Genomic DNA, 15,794 nt, shown 5'->3' with positions numbered 1-15,794 from the left:
TACATTATCTTTATAGTCTCTCTCTCTTTTCTCAACAGGACCTGGATGAGAGCATTCAGAGAGAGCTGGACCAGCTGTCTAGTTTTGACTCTGATTCCAGTGAGCTGGATCCCAGTGATCGCTCTCCTTTGACCCGTGTGGTCAAGACCCACAGAACCAGTCTAGACAAGCTGAGACAGCAAGTCCGTAAGAGCGAGGCGGCCGCCAGGGCCCTGGACCGCTTCCTCATGTCCCTGCGCACCGTAGAGCAGGACATCTCTGGAGTACAGGGTGCCCCCTGCAGTGATGCGTGGGTATTGCAGGACTGCCGCTCCAAGCTGACCCTGATCAGGCAGAGTGTGGAGAGTCTGGGGGACAAGGCCCCCCAGCTAGACTTGCTACTCCAGGGGGCCAGGCTGTCTGTAACTCGGGACGGTGCCCCAGCCTCCTGCCTGGACATGGTGTCTGCCTTGGTGTTGCGGCTTGAGGAGGCTGACTGCGGTCTGGTCAGCCAGCAGCACAGTGTCCAGAGGGAGCAGGAGATGAAGGGCCTGGGCCTGAGGAGGAGGACTCTGCTGGCGGAGCTGAGGAAGGTGCAGGAGGCAGCAGAGAGGCACGGACTAAAGGAGCCAACCATGCCTGCTGTGCAGCAGAGGTTTGTATTTGTGTTTGTGAGATGGCGGATCTCTGAGTGGTCATTATTAATTTTTTAAAGTCCGAGACTTATTCCATATTTCCTCTCTTTTTTTTTTTTTTTTCAGGCTGCGTGTCCTGTCTGACCTGGAGGGCCAACTGAACTCCCAGCGCTCTGAGCTCCAGAGACTCCGGGAGGCCCACTCTCAGGGCCAGGAGGGAGAAGGCAATCCCCTGGAAGAGCTGAAGACCCAGTGGGAGGACACCCAGAGAGCTGTGGCTGACAGGTGGGCAGGAAGAATAGAGGGATAAATATGTGTCTACTATTAGAGGAATAGAGTATACAGATCTGTGAATAAAGCAAACTGACAATCATACATGGTCAATAATATTGACATATATCCCAATTCTTGCTCCCTTTGCAGACAGGAACAGTGCAACATCCTGTTGGAACTATTAAAGGTGTTCCAGAGCTGTCGCAGTTACTTAAGCACCACCATGCAGAAGGCGGAGCAGACCATCAGTGAGCAGGCCTCCTACATGGGCAAGGAGAACCTGCAGAGGCTTATAGCTAAGGTAACACTACTTACTGTACATACACCTCTGTCAGAGAGAAGTTGCCCCTGTATATACAGTACATAGCACTAGATGGCAGCCCACTACCTTAGATTCATTTTCGGCCTTAACAGTCTGTTATATTATAATATGTGTTTCCCCAGGTCCATGGTATAAAGCATGATCTGAGTGGCTTGGGGACAGGCATGGAGGATATCAGGGGGGTGTGCAGACAGCTGCAGTCCCATCTGAAGAAGATCCCTGACTGTAATGAGACTCCATTTGAGGCCGAGGCTGATGGACTGGTGGACCAGTGGCTGGATGTAAGAGTAAAAAACAATACATTATTTTTTAATTTTACCAGGCAAGTCAGTTAAGAACAAATTCTTATTTCCAATGGGTTAACTGCCTGTTTAGGGGCAGAACGACAGATTTTGTACCTTGTCAGCTCGGGGATTTGAACTTGCAACCTTTCGGTTTCTAGTCCAATGCTCTAACCACTAGGCTACCCTGCACCACACCACACCAAACATTGCACGCATGCCCACACACACACACGTCACAGTGACACTTCACAGATTGACACTGTTCTTTTTGGGTGACCCAGGTGACAGAGAAGACAGACTCATGCTTAGATAACCTGTGCATGGGGCTGGAGCTGTGGGACAAGCAGCTGATGTTAGGGGGAGAGGTGGACGGCTGGGCGGGGGCCAAACTTGCCCTGTTTGCAGAGAGCCACCCCTTCCAGAACGAACAGGAGGTCCTGACCATAAGGGTAAGACACAAGACAATCCCTATCACAAACAACCATCCTATATCATCACCACTTAAATACTTGTCTGGTTCAGTAATGCTTGTTTGAAGTCATTAGTCTTCTACAGCAGTCTATCTGTTTTAGTGACATTGTGCTGTTTTCCTCAGGATGAGATCCATGCCCATGAGGAGAACATTGAGCGTTTCCACAAGAAGTCCATTGAGATCCAGGAGCTTCTTCAAACCCAAGAGGCCCCATTGGAGCTACAGGTGAGTTAACTAGCATAACTATTTCCAGAATACAGGTAGCTCTATTTCATAGTATTTACTGTAAACACGATATATGTTATTTTCAAAGGGTGAAATTTAGCATTGACATCTAGAATGGCAATAATTTTCAACTTAACTGACCCACCCTCCCCAACACACCCCATGTCATGTGACCCCCCCCCTTTTCACCTCAGGTGATGGAGACCCAGCTGAGGAAGAAGATGGATCAGGTGGACGAGCTATTCTCCGACAGCACTGATGTCTTCCAGGAGCTGATCGCTGTAAAGAGACACCTGGCAGAGAAGATCACGGAGTGCCAGTCTGCCCTGCACAACATCCAGTCCTCTCTGGGCATGCTCAGTATGCCAGGAGACCAGGCCCAGATGCAGGTACTGTACACCCTCCTCGTACTGTACAATGTTCATTAAACTAAACTCATCTGACAACTAAATGACAAAACTCACCTGTCATTGTTTATACTATGTGAAATGTATCATTCATATGAATAGTTCAGATGACTATTTTGAATGACACAAACAAACTCCTATCCAAACAAAACATATCTACCCACATAGACCAGAATATAACCTGACTGGTCCCCGTGTTGATATTGAACATGATTTCTGTCATGGTGTAGGATCTGTGTGAGCAGCTACAGGCCCAGGAGGAGCAGGCAGGGACAGTGCTGAAGGAGGTGGGTCTCATGTCCAGTGTGGCCAGCCCCCAGGTGCTACAGACCCTGTCTATAGACTGCACCAGGCTCAGAGAGAACATCTCACACACCAAATACATGATCCACCAGAAACGGGAGGAGGGAGAACAGGGCCTCATCAAGGTCATCAAAAGTAAGGATTTATTGTTAATTGGTTGTTGCTTTCATTTAAACTTCATTTAAGACCGGGGTTCTCAAACTTCTTTGGGGCCGGGGACCCCTTTTGTGATAGTTTCACTATGACGTCTGCAGTGCATAAGTCTCGAGCCCGGGGAAAGGACATTAAAAAGGGCCGCCTCTTGGCATCTGAGAAGTTTTGCAGTTTTCAAACAGATTTCCTGCCATTCTACACATTGCGTCATGGGGCAGAGAGGTTTTGGTTGTTGTTGCAGATTTAAAGCTAATATCTTCTAATTCTACACATTTTGCCATGAGACAAATACAAAATGTTGTGTTTTCAAGCGTACATTACAGTGCATTTAGGAATAGTATTGAGTTAAAAAATATATATAATTGGTAGAGTACTGTGTATACCAATATCCCTGTGAGCCTCCCAGACCCATGTTGCCCAGGGTTAAGAATATCAATTGTAGATTAATAATATAATGGATCCTTTGGCCAAAAGTCCTTTAATATGTTTTTAGTAATATTTATAAAAAATCTAGTTTCATTCAGTGGTTACTTGGTTTAGTCAGGTATCAGTTCCCCCTAATTTTTTCAATACTTCTTTCGTCATTTTCCCTTCTTCAGGTGAGAGCCATTTGTTTGAAGAGTGGTTCCAGGACCTGCAGTTGTCTGTGAACGAGTGCTTTGAGAACCCAGTGTGTAAACAGGACGTGGAGGCCTCCATGAAAAGACTGGCTGTGAGTAGCAGGCTGGATATCACATCTTACAGAATCATCTGACTATGTAAATGGACATAAGGGGAGGATGAGTTTTGGTCTTGATCACATCTTTTGATCTGTCATCACATGGGTGAACACAGTGTTGGTTGGGATTGACTGAATTCTCTCTATTGAACCTCTATTTCACTTAGAATATCCCAGTACTTTCTTGACATGACTGATACATTGCTTGAAACCCCAGCATCAGCTCTGTCTGAGTTACAATGTCTCTTTATTTTTCCTCCAGTGTTTCCTGGCGTCTAAGGAGGGTGAGAAGCGTCTGGGTCAGGTGAGAGAGCACCTGGAGAGAGGCAGAGAGCAGGTTCCGCCAGAGCAGCTGGCCCACCTGAAAAGCTGGCTGGGGGAGCAGGAGAAGGAGCTGGCCACATTCAGAACCCACTGTCAGGGCAGACAGAGCCAGCTGGACACTGTCCTCCGAACCCTCAACAGGTAATCACTATTACCACTAAATACTATACACTCCTATTCCTAACAGTGTTACTATACATCATTACTACTATACACTGCTGTAAGCACTGTTATTACTAGGTGGCGCCACAATGATACTGAAGGGAGGATGTAAGCAATCGGTCATTTGACGATGGGTCATTGTCAGTCGCATGCGTCATTTTAGTCAACATGGTGTCTTTCTTGTGTTCTTCAGTCTACAGCAGGAACATGAGCGTTTCCATGACTGGCTTCAGGCCTGGGAACACAAGTCAGTGGAAGGAGAACAAGTCAACAACTTTCTCAAAGACCTCCACAAAGAAAGGTGAATTGAGTTATTGCAGACTTGCGCGAGGGTTAATGTAGAGCAGTGATGTGGTGGTGTGATGTAGTGAGTAGTGGTGATACATTGTCTTCTCTGTGATCCAGTGAGAGAGTGGAGGCCCTCAGTGAGCTGTGTTCATCGGTGCGGAGGCAGGGTCTGAGAGGGGACAGCCTGCTGACTGACACTGACGACCTCCTGCAGCGCCACCGGTGCCTGGAGGCCAGACTGCAGCAGCAGGCCGAGACCCAGAGAGTCCTGGAGGAGACCAGTAGGAGGTTTGATACCCAGACTGACAGCACCAGGACCTGGGTTAGAGACCAGCAACAACGACAGCATCACCAGATCCAGAAAGAGGAGAGAATACACACAGCACAGGTATGTCAATAGGAGATGATGGAAAACTTAATAAAAAAATATTAAGAGGACTCCCTTAAGATGTTCATGTGTTTTACTCTCCAGGCCATTCTCAGTTCGAGACCTGAGGGAGACTCTAAGCTGCAGGACTTGAGGAGAAAATGTCAAAGTCTGTGTGAACATCAGGACCTGGAGGAGAGCAGGAGACGAGAGGTTCAGCAGACAGTCAGAGACATGGAGGAGGAGTGGAGGAGAGTCCTGCAGACTGCTGAGGAGACTCTTACCAAAGCTGAGATGCAGAGTGCTATCGAAGGCCAGCTGAGAGTGTTTGACTCCCAGACAGAAAGTACCAGGACCTGGGTCAGAGACCAGCAGCAGCAACTCCACTCTCTGGGCAACCAGGCCAAGACTGAGGACCAAAGACACACAGCACAGGTCAGTCTCCAGCTGCTACAGACACGTATGGTACACTGTCTGGGTGACAAACAGTGGCAGTTAGTTTAGGGTTAACGTAAGAGTCATGGCATGGGCCCTGGTTTGGGATACAGTTTTGGATATGCCTTTGGCCAGTAGTCAATTAGACATGCTTAATGTACTTATTAAAAAAACTTGTATTTATTTTCAGACCATCCTGAGCTGCAGACCTGAGGGAGACTCTAAGCTGCAGGACTTGAGGAGACGAGGTCAAAGTCTGTGTGAACATCAGGGACTGGAGGAGAGCAGGAGACGTGAGGTTCAGCAGACAGTCAGAGACATGGAGGAGGAGTGGAGGAGAGTCCTGCAGACTGCTGAGGAGATTCTTACCAAAGCTGAGATGCAGAGTGCTATCGAAGGCCAGCTGAGAGACTTGGAAACCCAGAAGGAGAACTCCAGGGCCTGGATCAAAGGCCAAAATCAACGCTTACTTTCTTTGGGCAGCCAGGCCAAGACAGAGAACAGAATACAAACTGCACAGGTCAGTCTACAGTTAATGGTAGACATGGTTAGTGTTTGGGTCTGTGCTACAGCAGGGCAAAGACTAGGACTTGAGCTTAGGCTCAGTTTTGGACTGAGGTTGTTATGAATGTTTATTTTCGTGTCAAATCGCCAATTGGCAACCCATCCCTTCTGGGATTAATTGACACATTAACAAGCATTACAATAATTCACTGTGGTAATTCAATTATAATTCTTCTTCCGGTGTTCTCTGCATTGCTCATTGAATAAAGAGTGAAAAAAATGTTAAAAGTAAAAATCGATACAAAATAGTAAATAAGGTTATCCAAACTGTAATTATACATACATATACACATTCATATATACACACACTACCATTCAAAAGTTTGGGGTCACTTAGAAATGTCCTTGTTTATGTAAGAAAAGCAAATTTATTGTCTATTAAAATAACATTAAATTGATCAGAAATACAGTGTAGACATTGTTAATGTTGTAAATGGTTATTGTAGCTGGAAACGGCAGATTTTTTCTGGAACTCTGCCTAGAAGGCCAGCATCCCGGAGTAGCCTCTTCATTGTTGACTTTGAGGCTGGTGTTTTGCGGGTACTATTTAATGAAGCTGCCAGTTGAGGACGTGAGGCATCTGTTTCTCAAACTAGACACTCTAATGTACTTGTCCTCTTGCTCAGTTGTGCACCGGGGCCTCCCACTCCTTTTTCTATTCTGGTTAGAGCCAGTTTGCGCTATTCTTTGAAGGGAGTAGTACACAGCATTGTACCAGATCTTCAGTTTCTTGGCAAGTTCTCACATGGAATAGCCTTAATTTCTCAGAACAAGAATAGACTGACGAGTTTCAGAAGAAAAGGGCTTTGTGGGGCCTCCCGGGTGGCGCAGTGGTTAAGGGCGCTGTACTGCAGCGCCAGCTGTGCCATCAGAGTCCCTGGGTTCGCGCCCAGGCTCTGTCGTAACCGGCCGCGACCGGGAGGTCCGTGGGGCGACGCACAATTGGCCTAGCGTCGCCCGGGTTAGGGAGGGCTTGGTCGGTAGGGTTGTCCTTGTCTCATCGCGCACCAGCGACTCCTGTGGCGGGCTGGGCGCAGTGTGCGCTAGCCAAGGTGGCCAGGTGCACGGTGTTTCCTCTGGCGCATTGGTGCGGCTGGCTTCCGGGTTGGATGCGCACTGTGTTAAGAAGCAGTGCGGCTTGGTTGGGTTGTGTATCGGAGGACGCATGACTTTCAACCTTCGTCTCTCCCGAGCCCGTACGGGAGTTGTAGCGATGAGACAAGATAGTAGCTACTACAACAATTGGATACCACGAAATTGATGAGAAAAAGGGGTAAAATTTTTAAAAAAAATAAGAAAAAAAAGGGCTTTGTTTCTGTCTGTTTTGAGCCAGAAACAAAGAGTATATCTGGTGTATCTGGTGTGCTTTCTGGAATAAATGCAAGCGTATATCTTGGTAGCAAGGGCAATAGAGGATACAATGAGTGTCAGTCTCTATTTCTTCGAGGTCACAATAGCGGAATAGTCTTTCCTCTTCCATTTCACCACAATACCGACCTGTTTCAATTACGTAGAGCCAATATCCCTGATCTTACCTGTTTCAATACGCAGAGCCAATATCCCTGATCTTACCTGTTTCAATACGCAGAGCCAATATCCTTGATCTTATCTGTTTCAATACGCAAAGACAATATCCCTGATCTTACCTGTTTCAATACGCAGAGACAATATCCCTGATCTTACCTATTTCAATACGCAGAGACAATATCCCTGATCTTACCTGTTTCAATACGCAGAGACAATATCCCTCATCTTACCTGTTTCAATACGCAGAAGAAACATCCCTGATCTTTCCTGTGTACATATCGATCTCTTGCTTTTAGGTAGGTTATATATAATATATCTCTCACACAGATTCACCCTTAATCAAACTAAATGTTCTCATTTTGGATTCATGATTAATCGTCTCCACCCATTTTTTTTTCATATTGCTTCAACAGTTATTTTTTAGTCATTTCTAAGTCTCCCTTAATTTGGGTTTCATACAGATATTCACAGTCAGACTGTTGAAAAAGGTCAGACATTTCCATTGCCCAGGCTAGGCTCCCCCTTTGGATAGTATTTTTTGTGCTAAGTCTCTCAATATGGAAAGTATTTTTTGTGCTAAGTCTCCCACTATGGATAGTATTTTTTGTGCTAAGTCTGAGTCCATAATGCTTACTATACTACCTTAGTCTTAAGCTAGTGTTTGTGTCTGTTACCAGGCCGTCCTGAGTTCCAGACCTGAGGGAGACTCTAAGCTGCAGGACTTGAGGAGACGAGGTCAAAGTCTGTGTGAACATCAGGACCTGGAGGAGAGCAGGAGACGAGAGGTTCAGCAGACAGTCAGAGACATGGAAGAGGAGTGGAGGAGAGTCCTGCAGACTGCTGAGGAGACTTTTACCAAAGCTGAGATGCAGAGTGCTATCGAAGGCCAGCTGAGAGTTTTTGACTCCCAGACAGAAAGTACCAGGACCTGGGTAAGAGACCAGCAGCAGCAACTCCACTCTCTGGGCAACCAGGCCAAGACTGAGGACCAAAGACACACAGCACAGGTCAGTCTCCAGCTGCTACAGACACGTATGGTACACTGTCTGGGTGACAAACAGTGGCAGTTAGTTTAGGGTTAACTTAAGAGTCATGGCATGGGCCCTGGTTTGGCATACAGTTTTGGATATGCCTTTGGCCAGTCAGTAGTCAATTAGACATGCTTAATGTACTTATTAAAAAAATAGGTGTTTCTTTTCAGACCATCCTGAGCTGCAGACCTGAGGGAGACTCTAAGCTGCAGGACTTGAGGAGACGAGGTCAAAGTTTGTGTGAACATCAGGGACTGGAGGAGAGCAGGAGACGTGAGGTTCAGCAGACAGTCAGAGACATGGAGGAGGAGTGGAGGAGAGTCCTGCAGACTGCTGAGGAGATTCTTACCAAAGCTGAGATGCAGAGTGCTATCGAAGGCCAGCTGAGAGACTTGGAAACCCAGAAGGAGAACTCCAGGGCCTGGATCAAAGGCCAACATCAACGCTTACTTTCTTTGGGCAGCCAGGCCAAGACAGAGAACAGAATACAAACTGCACAGGTCAGTCTACAGTTAATGGTAGACATGGTTAGTGTTTGGGTCTGGGCTACAGCAGGGCAAAGACTAGGACTTGAGCTTAGGCTCAGTTTTGGACTAAGGTTGTTTTGAATAAATGACATTTTACTTTCGTGTCAAATCGCCAATTGGCAACCCATCCCTTCTGGGATTAATTGACACTTTAACAAGCATTAGAATAATTCACTGTGGTAATTCAATGATAATTCTTCTTCCGGTGTTCTCTGCTTTGCTCATCGAATAAAGAGTGAAAAAAATGTTACAAGTAAAAATCAATACAAAATAGGAAATAAGGTTATCCAAACAATAATTATACATACATACATACATACATACATACATACATACATACAGTGGGGCAAAAAGGTATTTAGTCAGCCACCAATTGTGCAAGTTCTCCCACTTAAAAAGATGAGAGAGGCCTGTAATTTTCATCATAGGTACACTTCAACTATGACAGACAAAATGAGAAAAAAAATCCAGAAAATCACATTGTAGGATTTTTTATGAATTTATTTGCAAATTATGGTGGAAAATAAGTATTTGGTCAATAACAAAAGTTTATTTCAATACTTTGTTAAAGACCCTTTGTTGGCAATGACAGAGGTCAAACGTTTTCTGTAAGTCTTCACAAGGTTTTCACACACTGTTGCTGGTATTTTGGCCCATTCCTTTATGCAGATCTCCTCTAGAGCAGTGATGTTTTGGGGCTGTTGCTGGGCAACACGGACTTTCAACTCCCTCCAAAGATTTTCTATGGGGTTGAGATCTGGAGACTGGCTAGGCCACTCCAGGACCTTGAAATGCTTCTTACGAAGCCACTCCTTCCTTGCCCGGGCGGTGTGTTTGGGATCATTGTCATGCTGAAAGACCCAGCCACGTTTCATCTTCAATACCCTTGCTGATGGAAGGATGTTTTCATTCAAAATCTCATGATACATGGCCCCATTCATTCTTTCCTTTACACGGATCAGTCGTCCTGGTCCCTTTGCAGAAAAACAGCCCCAAAGCATGATGTTTCCATCCCCATGCTTCACAGTAGGTATGGTGTTCTTTGGATGCAACTCAGCATTCTTTGTCCTCCAAACACGACGAGTTGAGTTTTTACCAAAAAGTTATATTTTGGTTTCATCTGACCATATGACATTCTCCCAATCTTCTTCTGGATCATCCAAATGCTCTCTAGCAAACTTCAGACGGGCCTGGATATGTACTGGCTTAAGCAGGGGGACACATCTGGCACTGCAGGATTTGAGTCCCTGGCGGCGTAGTGTGTTACTGATGGTAGGCTTTGTTACTTTGGTCCCAGCTCTCTGCAGGTCATTCACTAGGTCCCCTCGTGTGGTTCTGGGATGTTTGCTCACCGTTCTTGTGATCATTTTGACCCCACGGGGTGAGATCTTGCGTGGAGCCCCAGATCGAGGGAGATTATCAGTGGTCTTGTATGTCTTCCATTTCCTAATAATTGCTCCCACAGTTGATTTCTTCAAACCAAGCTGCTTACCTATTGCAGATTCAATCTTCCCAGCCTGGTGCAGGTCTACAATGTTGTTTCTGGTGTCCTTTGACAGCTCTTTGGTCTTGGCCATAGTGAAGTTTGGAGTGTGACTGTTTGAGGTTGTGGACAGGTGTCTTTTCTACTGATAACAAGTTCAAACAGGTGCCATTAATACAGGTAACGGGTGGAGGACAGAGTAGCCTCTTAAAGAAGAAGTTACAGGTCTGTGAGAGCCAGAAATCTTGCTTGTTTGTAGGTGACCAAATACTTATTTTCCACCATAATTTGCAAATAAATTCATTAAAAATCCTACAATGTGATTTTCTGGATTTTTTTTCTCATAGTTGAAGTGTACCTATGATGAAAATTACAGGCCTCGCTCATCTTTTTAAGTGGGAGAACTTGCACAATTGGTGGATGACTAAATACTTTTTTGCTACACTGTACATACACACACACACACACACACACACACACACACACACACACATATAAATAAATATAGGAAAATGAAACAGAAGATATTTGAACCCAGTCTGGCACAAAGAGAAGATTCATATGGGAGACAAACCTATACACAATCTATACACACATACTATTTACCACATAGAAACTAAATAATTTTACAATTTAATTATAGGTAGCCCTTTTTCTTTTATTCCAGGCTTTATCTAAATATTCCGCAAATGGAAATACACAATGGACAAAAAACCATTTCAGTTTCTCCTCATCGCTAAGCGACATAATGCCAGGGTATATCTGGTGTGCTTTCTGGAATAAAAGCAAGCGTATATCTTGGTAGCAAGGGCAATAGAGGATACAATGAGTGTCAGTCTCTATTTCTTCGAGGTCACAATAGTGGAATAGTCTTTCCTCTTCCATTTCACCACAATACCGACCTGTTTCAATACGCAGAGACAATATCCCTGATCTTACCTGTTTCAATACGCAGAGCCAATATCCCTGATCTTACCTGTTTCAATACGCAGAGCCAATATCCCTGATCTTACCTGTTTCAATACGCAGAGCCAATATCCTTGATCTTATCTGTTTCAATACGCAGAGCCAATATCCTTGATCTTACCTGTTTCAATACGCAGAGCCAATATCCCTGATCTTACCTGTTTCAATACGCAGAGCCAATATCCCTGATCTTACCTGTTTCAATACGCTGAGGCAATATCCCTGATCTTATCTGTTTCAATAAGCTGAGGCAATATCCCTGATCTGTGTACATATCGATCTCTTGCTTTTAGGTAGGTTATATGTAATATATCTCTCACACAGATTCACCCTTAATCAAACAAAGGGTTCTCAATTTGGGTTCATGATTAATCTTCTACACACATTTTTTTTCCATATTGCATCGAAAGTTGTTTTTTAATCATTTATTTGTCTCCCTTAGTTTGGGTTTCATACAGATGTTCACAGTCAGACTGTTGAAAAAGGTCAGACATTTCAATTGTCCAGGCTCCCCCTATGGATAGTATTTTTTGTGCTAAGTCTCTCACTATGGATAGTATTTTTTGTGCTAAGTCTCCCCCTATGGATAGTATTTTTTGTGCTAAGTCTCCCCCTATGGATAGTATTTTTTATGCTAAGTCTCCCCCTATGGATAGTATTTTTTGTGCTAAGTCTCCCCCTATGGATAGTATTTTTTGTGCTAAGTCTCTCACTATGGATAGTATTTTTTGTGCTTAGTCTCCCCCTATGGATAGTACTTTTTGTGCTAAGTCTCCCCCTTTGTATAGTATTTTTTGTGCTTAGTCTCCCCCTATGGATAGTATTTTTTGTGCTAAGTCTCTCACTATGGATAGTATTTTTTGTGCTAATTCTCTCCCTATGGATAGTATTTTTTGTGCTAAGTCTCCCCCTATGGATAGTATTTTTTGTGCTAAGTCTCCCCCTATGGATAGTATTTTTTGTGCTAAGTCTCTCACTATGGATAGTATTTTTTGTGCTAAGTCTCCCCCTATGGATAGTATTTTTTTGTGCTAAGTCTCCCCCTATGGATAGTATTTTTTGTGCTAAGTCTCTCACTATGGATAGTATTTTTTGTGCTTAGTCTCCCCCTATGGATAGTACTTTTTGTGCTAAGTCTCCCCCTTTGTATAGTATTTTTTGTGCTTAGTCTCCCCCTATGGATAGTATTTTTTGTGCTAAGTCTCCCCCTATGGATAGTACTTTTTGTGCTAAGTCTCCCCCTTTGTATAGTATTTTTTGTGCTTAGTCTCCCCCTATGGATAGTACTTTTTGTGCTAAGTCTCCCCCTTTGTATAGTATTTTTTATGCTTAGTCTCCCCCTATGGATAGTACTTTTTGTGCTAAGTCTCCCCCTTTGTATAGTATTTTTTGTGCTTAGTCTCCCCCTATGGATAGTACTTTTTGTGCTAAGTCTCCCCCTTTGTATAGTATTTTTTGTGCTTAGTCTCCTCCCCCTATGGATAGTACTTTTTGTGCTAAGTCTCCCCCTTTGTATAGTATTTTTTGTGCTTAGTCTCCCCCTATGGATAGTACTTTTTGTGCTAAGTATCCCACTATGGATAGTATTTTTTGCGCTAATATTATTATTTTATGTGCTGAGTCTAAGTCCATAATGCTTACTATATTACCTTAGTCTTTACCTAGTGTTTGTGTCTGTTACCAGGCCGTCCTGAGTTCCAGACCTGAGGGAGACTCTAAGCTGCAGGACTTGAGGAGACGAGGTCAAAGTCTGTGTGAACATCAGGACCTGGAGGAGAGCAGGAGACGAGAGGTTCAGCAGACAGTCAGAGACATGGAAGAGGAGTGGAGGAGAGTCCTACAGGCTGCAAAAGAGGCGCTGGATCGGGCTGAGGTACTAGAAAAAGAGCTGAGAGCTTTTGAAACCTGGAAGGAAGGCACTTGGGTCTGGGTGAAAGACCAGAAACAACAGCTACACTCTCAGAGCAGCCAGACCAAGACTGAGGAGAGACTACATACCGCACAGGTCTGTGTACAGCTAGAAGTGCTTATAAATCCTCTGAAGATATGGACTTATTGTTGTTGTCAGCATTCGTTCTGAATTTACAATTCATGGCTCTTCCATCAGAGTCTTACTTGGCATAAAAACATGGATTTGGCTTTTGGTCTTGCTCTAAACTGCCTAATTCAGTTTTGACTGAGTACCTTTGTCTTTAGGCTGTCCTGAGTTCCAGATCTGAGGGAGACTCTAAGCTGCAGGACCTGAGGAGACGAGGTCAAAGTTTGTGTGAACATCAGGACCTGGAGGAGAGCAGGAGACGAGAGGTTCAGCAGACAGTCAGAGACATGGAGGAGGAGTGGAGGAGAGTCCTGCAGACTGCTGAGGAGATTCTTACCAAAGCTGAGATGCAGAGTGCTATCGAAGGCCAGCTGAGAGACTTGGAAACCCAGAAGGAGAACTCCAGGGCCTGGATCAAAGGCCAAAATCAACGCTTACTTTCTTTGGGCAGCCAGGCCAAGACAGAGAACAGAATACAAACTGCACAGGTCAGTCTACAGTTAATGGTAGACATGGTTAGTGTTTGGGTCTGTGCTACAGCAGGGCAAAGCCTAGGACTTGAGCTTAGGCTCAGTTTTGGACTGAGGTTGTTTGAGTATTTTTTGTGCTAAGTCTAAGTCCATAATGCTTACTATACTACCTTAGTCTTAAGCTAGTGTTTGTGTTTGTTACCAGGCTGTCCTGAGTTCCAGACCTGAGGGAGACTCTAAGCTGCAGGACTTGAGGAGACGAGGTCAAAGTCTGTGTGAACATCAGGACCTGGAGGAGAGCAGGAGACGAGAGGTTCAGCAGACAGTCAGAGACATGGAAGGGGAGTGGGGAGAAGTTCTTAAGGCTGCAAAGGAGGTGGTGGATAAGGCCGAGGCTCAGAGTGTCATAGAGAGGGAAATGATTGAATATGTTACCCAGAAGGGAAGCATTCAGGCCTGGGTCAGAGACCACAAACAACGCCTACACTCTCTGGGCAGCCAGAGCCAGACTGATGACAGAATAAACGTAGCACAGGTAAGTCTATAGCTACTTGTGCCTAAAAAAACGGCAGATATCAAGTCAGCAACACTTCCAACAAGGTCCGATCTAGCTGAGGCCCTAAGGCACTACTCTTTTTCTGTCTCTCTATCCACAGGCCGTCCTGAGTTCCAGACCTGAGGGAGACTCTAAGCTGCAGGACTTGAGGAGACAAGGTCAAAGTCTGTGTGAACATCAGGGCCTGGAGGAGAGCAGGAGACGAGAGGTTCAGCAGACAGTCAGAGACATGGAGGAGGAGTGGAGGAGAGTCCTGCAGACTGCTGAGGAGGCTCTGCGTCAGGCCCAGGTGTGGTATTCTCTCTCCAGGCAGCTAGAGGCCTTCCAGGCCCTGGAGGAGAGCAGCAGAGCCTGGTTCCAACTGCAGCAGCAGAACACACACTCCCTGGGAACAGGCACCCGGGGCAGCAAGGAAGAGATCCAGGACAGGCTGCAGAGAGCAACGGTGCGCGCTACACTACACCACAGGATCTTTGTAATGTCACAATTGATTGGCTGATTAAAAATAGGAAAATGTTATGTTAAGATTGCAAAGCCAAATCTTCAAGCAGTTTATACTACATTTACATTTAAGTCATTTAGCAGACGCTCTTATCCAGAGCGACTTACAAATTGGTGCTTTCACCTTATGACATCCAGTGGAACAGCCACTTTACAATAGTGCATCTAGGTCTTTTAAGGGGGGGTGAGAAGGATTACTTTATCCTATCCTAGGTATTCCTTAAAGAGGTGGGGTTTCAGGTGTCTCCGGAAGGTGGTGATTGACTCCGCTGTCCTGGCGTCGTGAGGGAGTTTGTTCCACCATTGGGGGGCCAGAGCAGCGAACAGTTTTGACTGGGCTGAGCGGGAACTGTACTTCCTCAGTGGTAGGGAGGCGAGCAGGCCAGAGGTGGATGAACGCAGTGCCCTTGTTTGGGTGTAGGGCCTGATCAGAGCCTGGAGGTACTGAGGTGCCGTTCCCCTCACAGCTCCGTAGGCAAGCACCATGGTCTTGTAGCGGATGCGAGCTTCAACTGGAAGCCAGTGGAGAGAGCGGAGGAGCGGGGTGACGTGAGAGAACTTGGGAAGGTTGAACACCAGACGGGCTGCGGCGTTCTGGATGAGTTGTAGGGGTTTAATGGCACAGGCAGGGAGCCCAGCCAACAGCGAGTTGCAGTAATCCAGACGGGAGATGACAAGTGCCTGGATTAGGACCTGCGCCGCTTCCTGTGTGAGGCAGGGTCGTACTCTGCGGATGTTGTAGAGCATGAACCTACAGGAACGGGCCACCGCCTTGATGTTAGTT

General features: G+C 45.6%; 1 protein-coding gene across 1 annotated transcript in view; it reads left to right on the top strand.

The window, feature by feature from the left end:
- The window catches only part of syne2b (spectrin repeat containing, nuclear envelope 2b), a 152,132-nt gene that overhangs the window by 40,827 nt on the left and 95,511 nt on the right, over positions 1 to 15,794 (top strand). The window contains exons 32-51 of the mRNA XM_065003352.1: positions 39 to 634; positions 741 to 899; positions 1,038 to 1,188; positions 1,332 to 1,490; positions 1,775 to 1,942; positions 2,089 to 2,190; positions 2,385 to 2,579; positions 2,828 to 3,035; positions 3,653 to 3,765; positions 4,034 to 4,236; positions 4,451 to 4,558; positions 4,663 to 4,933; positions 5,018 to 5,347; positions 5,538 to 5,867; positions 8,116 to 8,445; positions 8,640 to 8,969; positions 13,130 to 13,450; positions 13,642 to 13,971; positions 14,159 to 14,488; positions 14,610 to 14,954. Coding sequence (XP_064859424.1) covers positions 39 to 634; positions 741 to 899; positions 1,038 to 1,188; positions 1,332 to 1,490; positions 1,775 to 1,942; positions 2,089 to 2,190; positions 2,385 to 2,579; positions 2,828 to 3,035; positions 3,653 to 3,765; positions 4,034 to 4,236; positions 4,451 to 4,558; positions 4,663 to 4,933; positions 5,018 to 5,347; positions 5,538 to 5,867; positions 8,116 to 8,445; positions 8,640 to 8,969; positions 13,130 to 13,450; positions 13,642 to 13,971; positions 14,159 to 14,488; positions 14,610 to 14,954 — 5,079 coding nt within the window. The remainder of the gene's footprint in view (positions 1 to 38; positions 635 to 740; positions 900 to 1,037; positions 1,189 to 1,331; positions 1,491 to 1,774; positions 1,943 to 2,088; positions 2,191 to 2,384; positions 2,580 to 2,827; positions 3,036 to 3,652; positions 3,766 to 4,033; positions 4,237 to 4,450; positions 4,559 to 4,662; positions 4,934 to 5,017; positions 5,348 to 5,537; positions 5,868 to 8,115; positions 8,446 to 8,639; positions 8,970 to 13,129; positions 13,451 to 13,641; positions 13,972 to 14,158; positions 14,489 to 14,609; positions 14,955 to 15,794) is intronic.

The sequence above is a fragment of the Oncorhynchus nerka genome, linkage group LG18 (genome assembly GCF_034236695.1).
Source record: "Oncorhynchus nerka isolate Pitt River linkage group LG18, Oner_Uvic_2.0, whole genome shotgun sequence".
Taxonomy (NCBI): Eukaryota; Metazoa; Chordata; class Actinopteri; order Salmoniformes; family Salmonidae; genus Oncorhynchus; species Oncorhynchus nerka.
The sequence above is the reverse complement of the archived record's forward strand: the minus strand, read 5'-3'. Positions and strand labels throughout refer to the sequence as shown.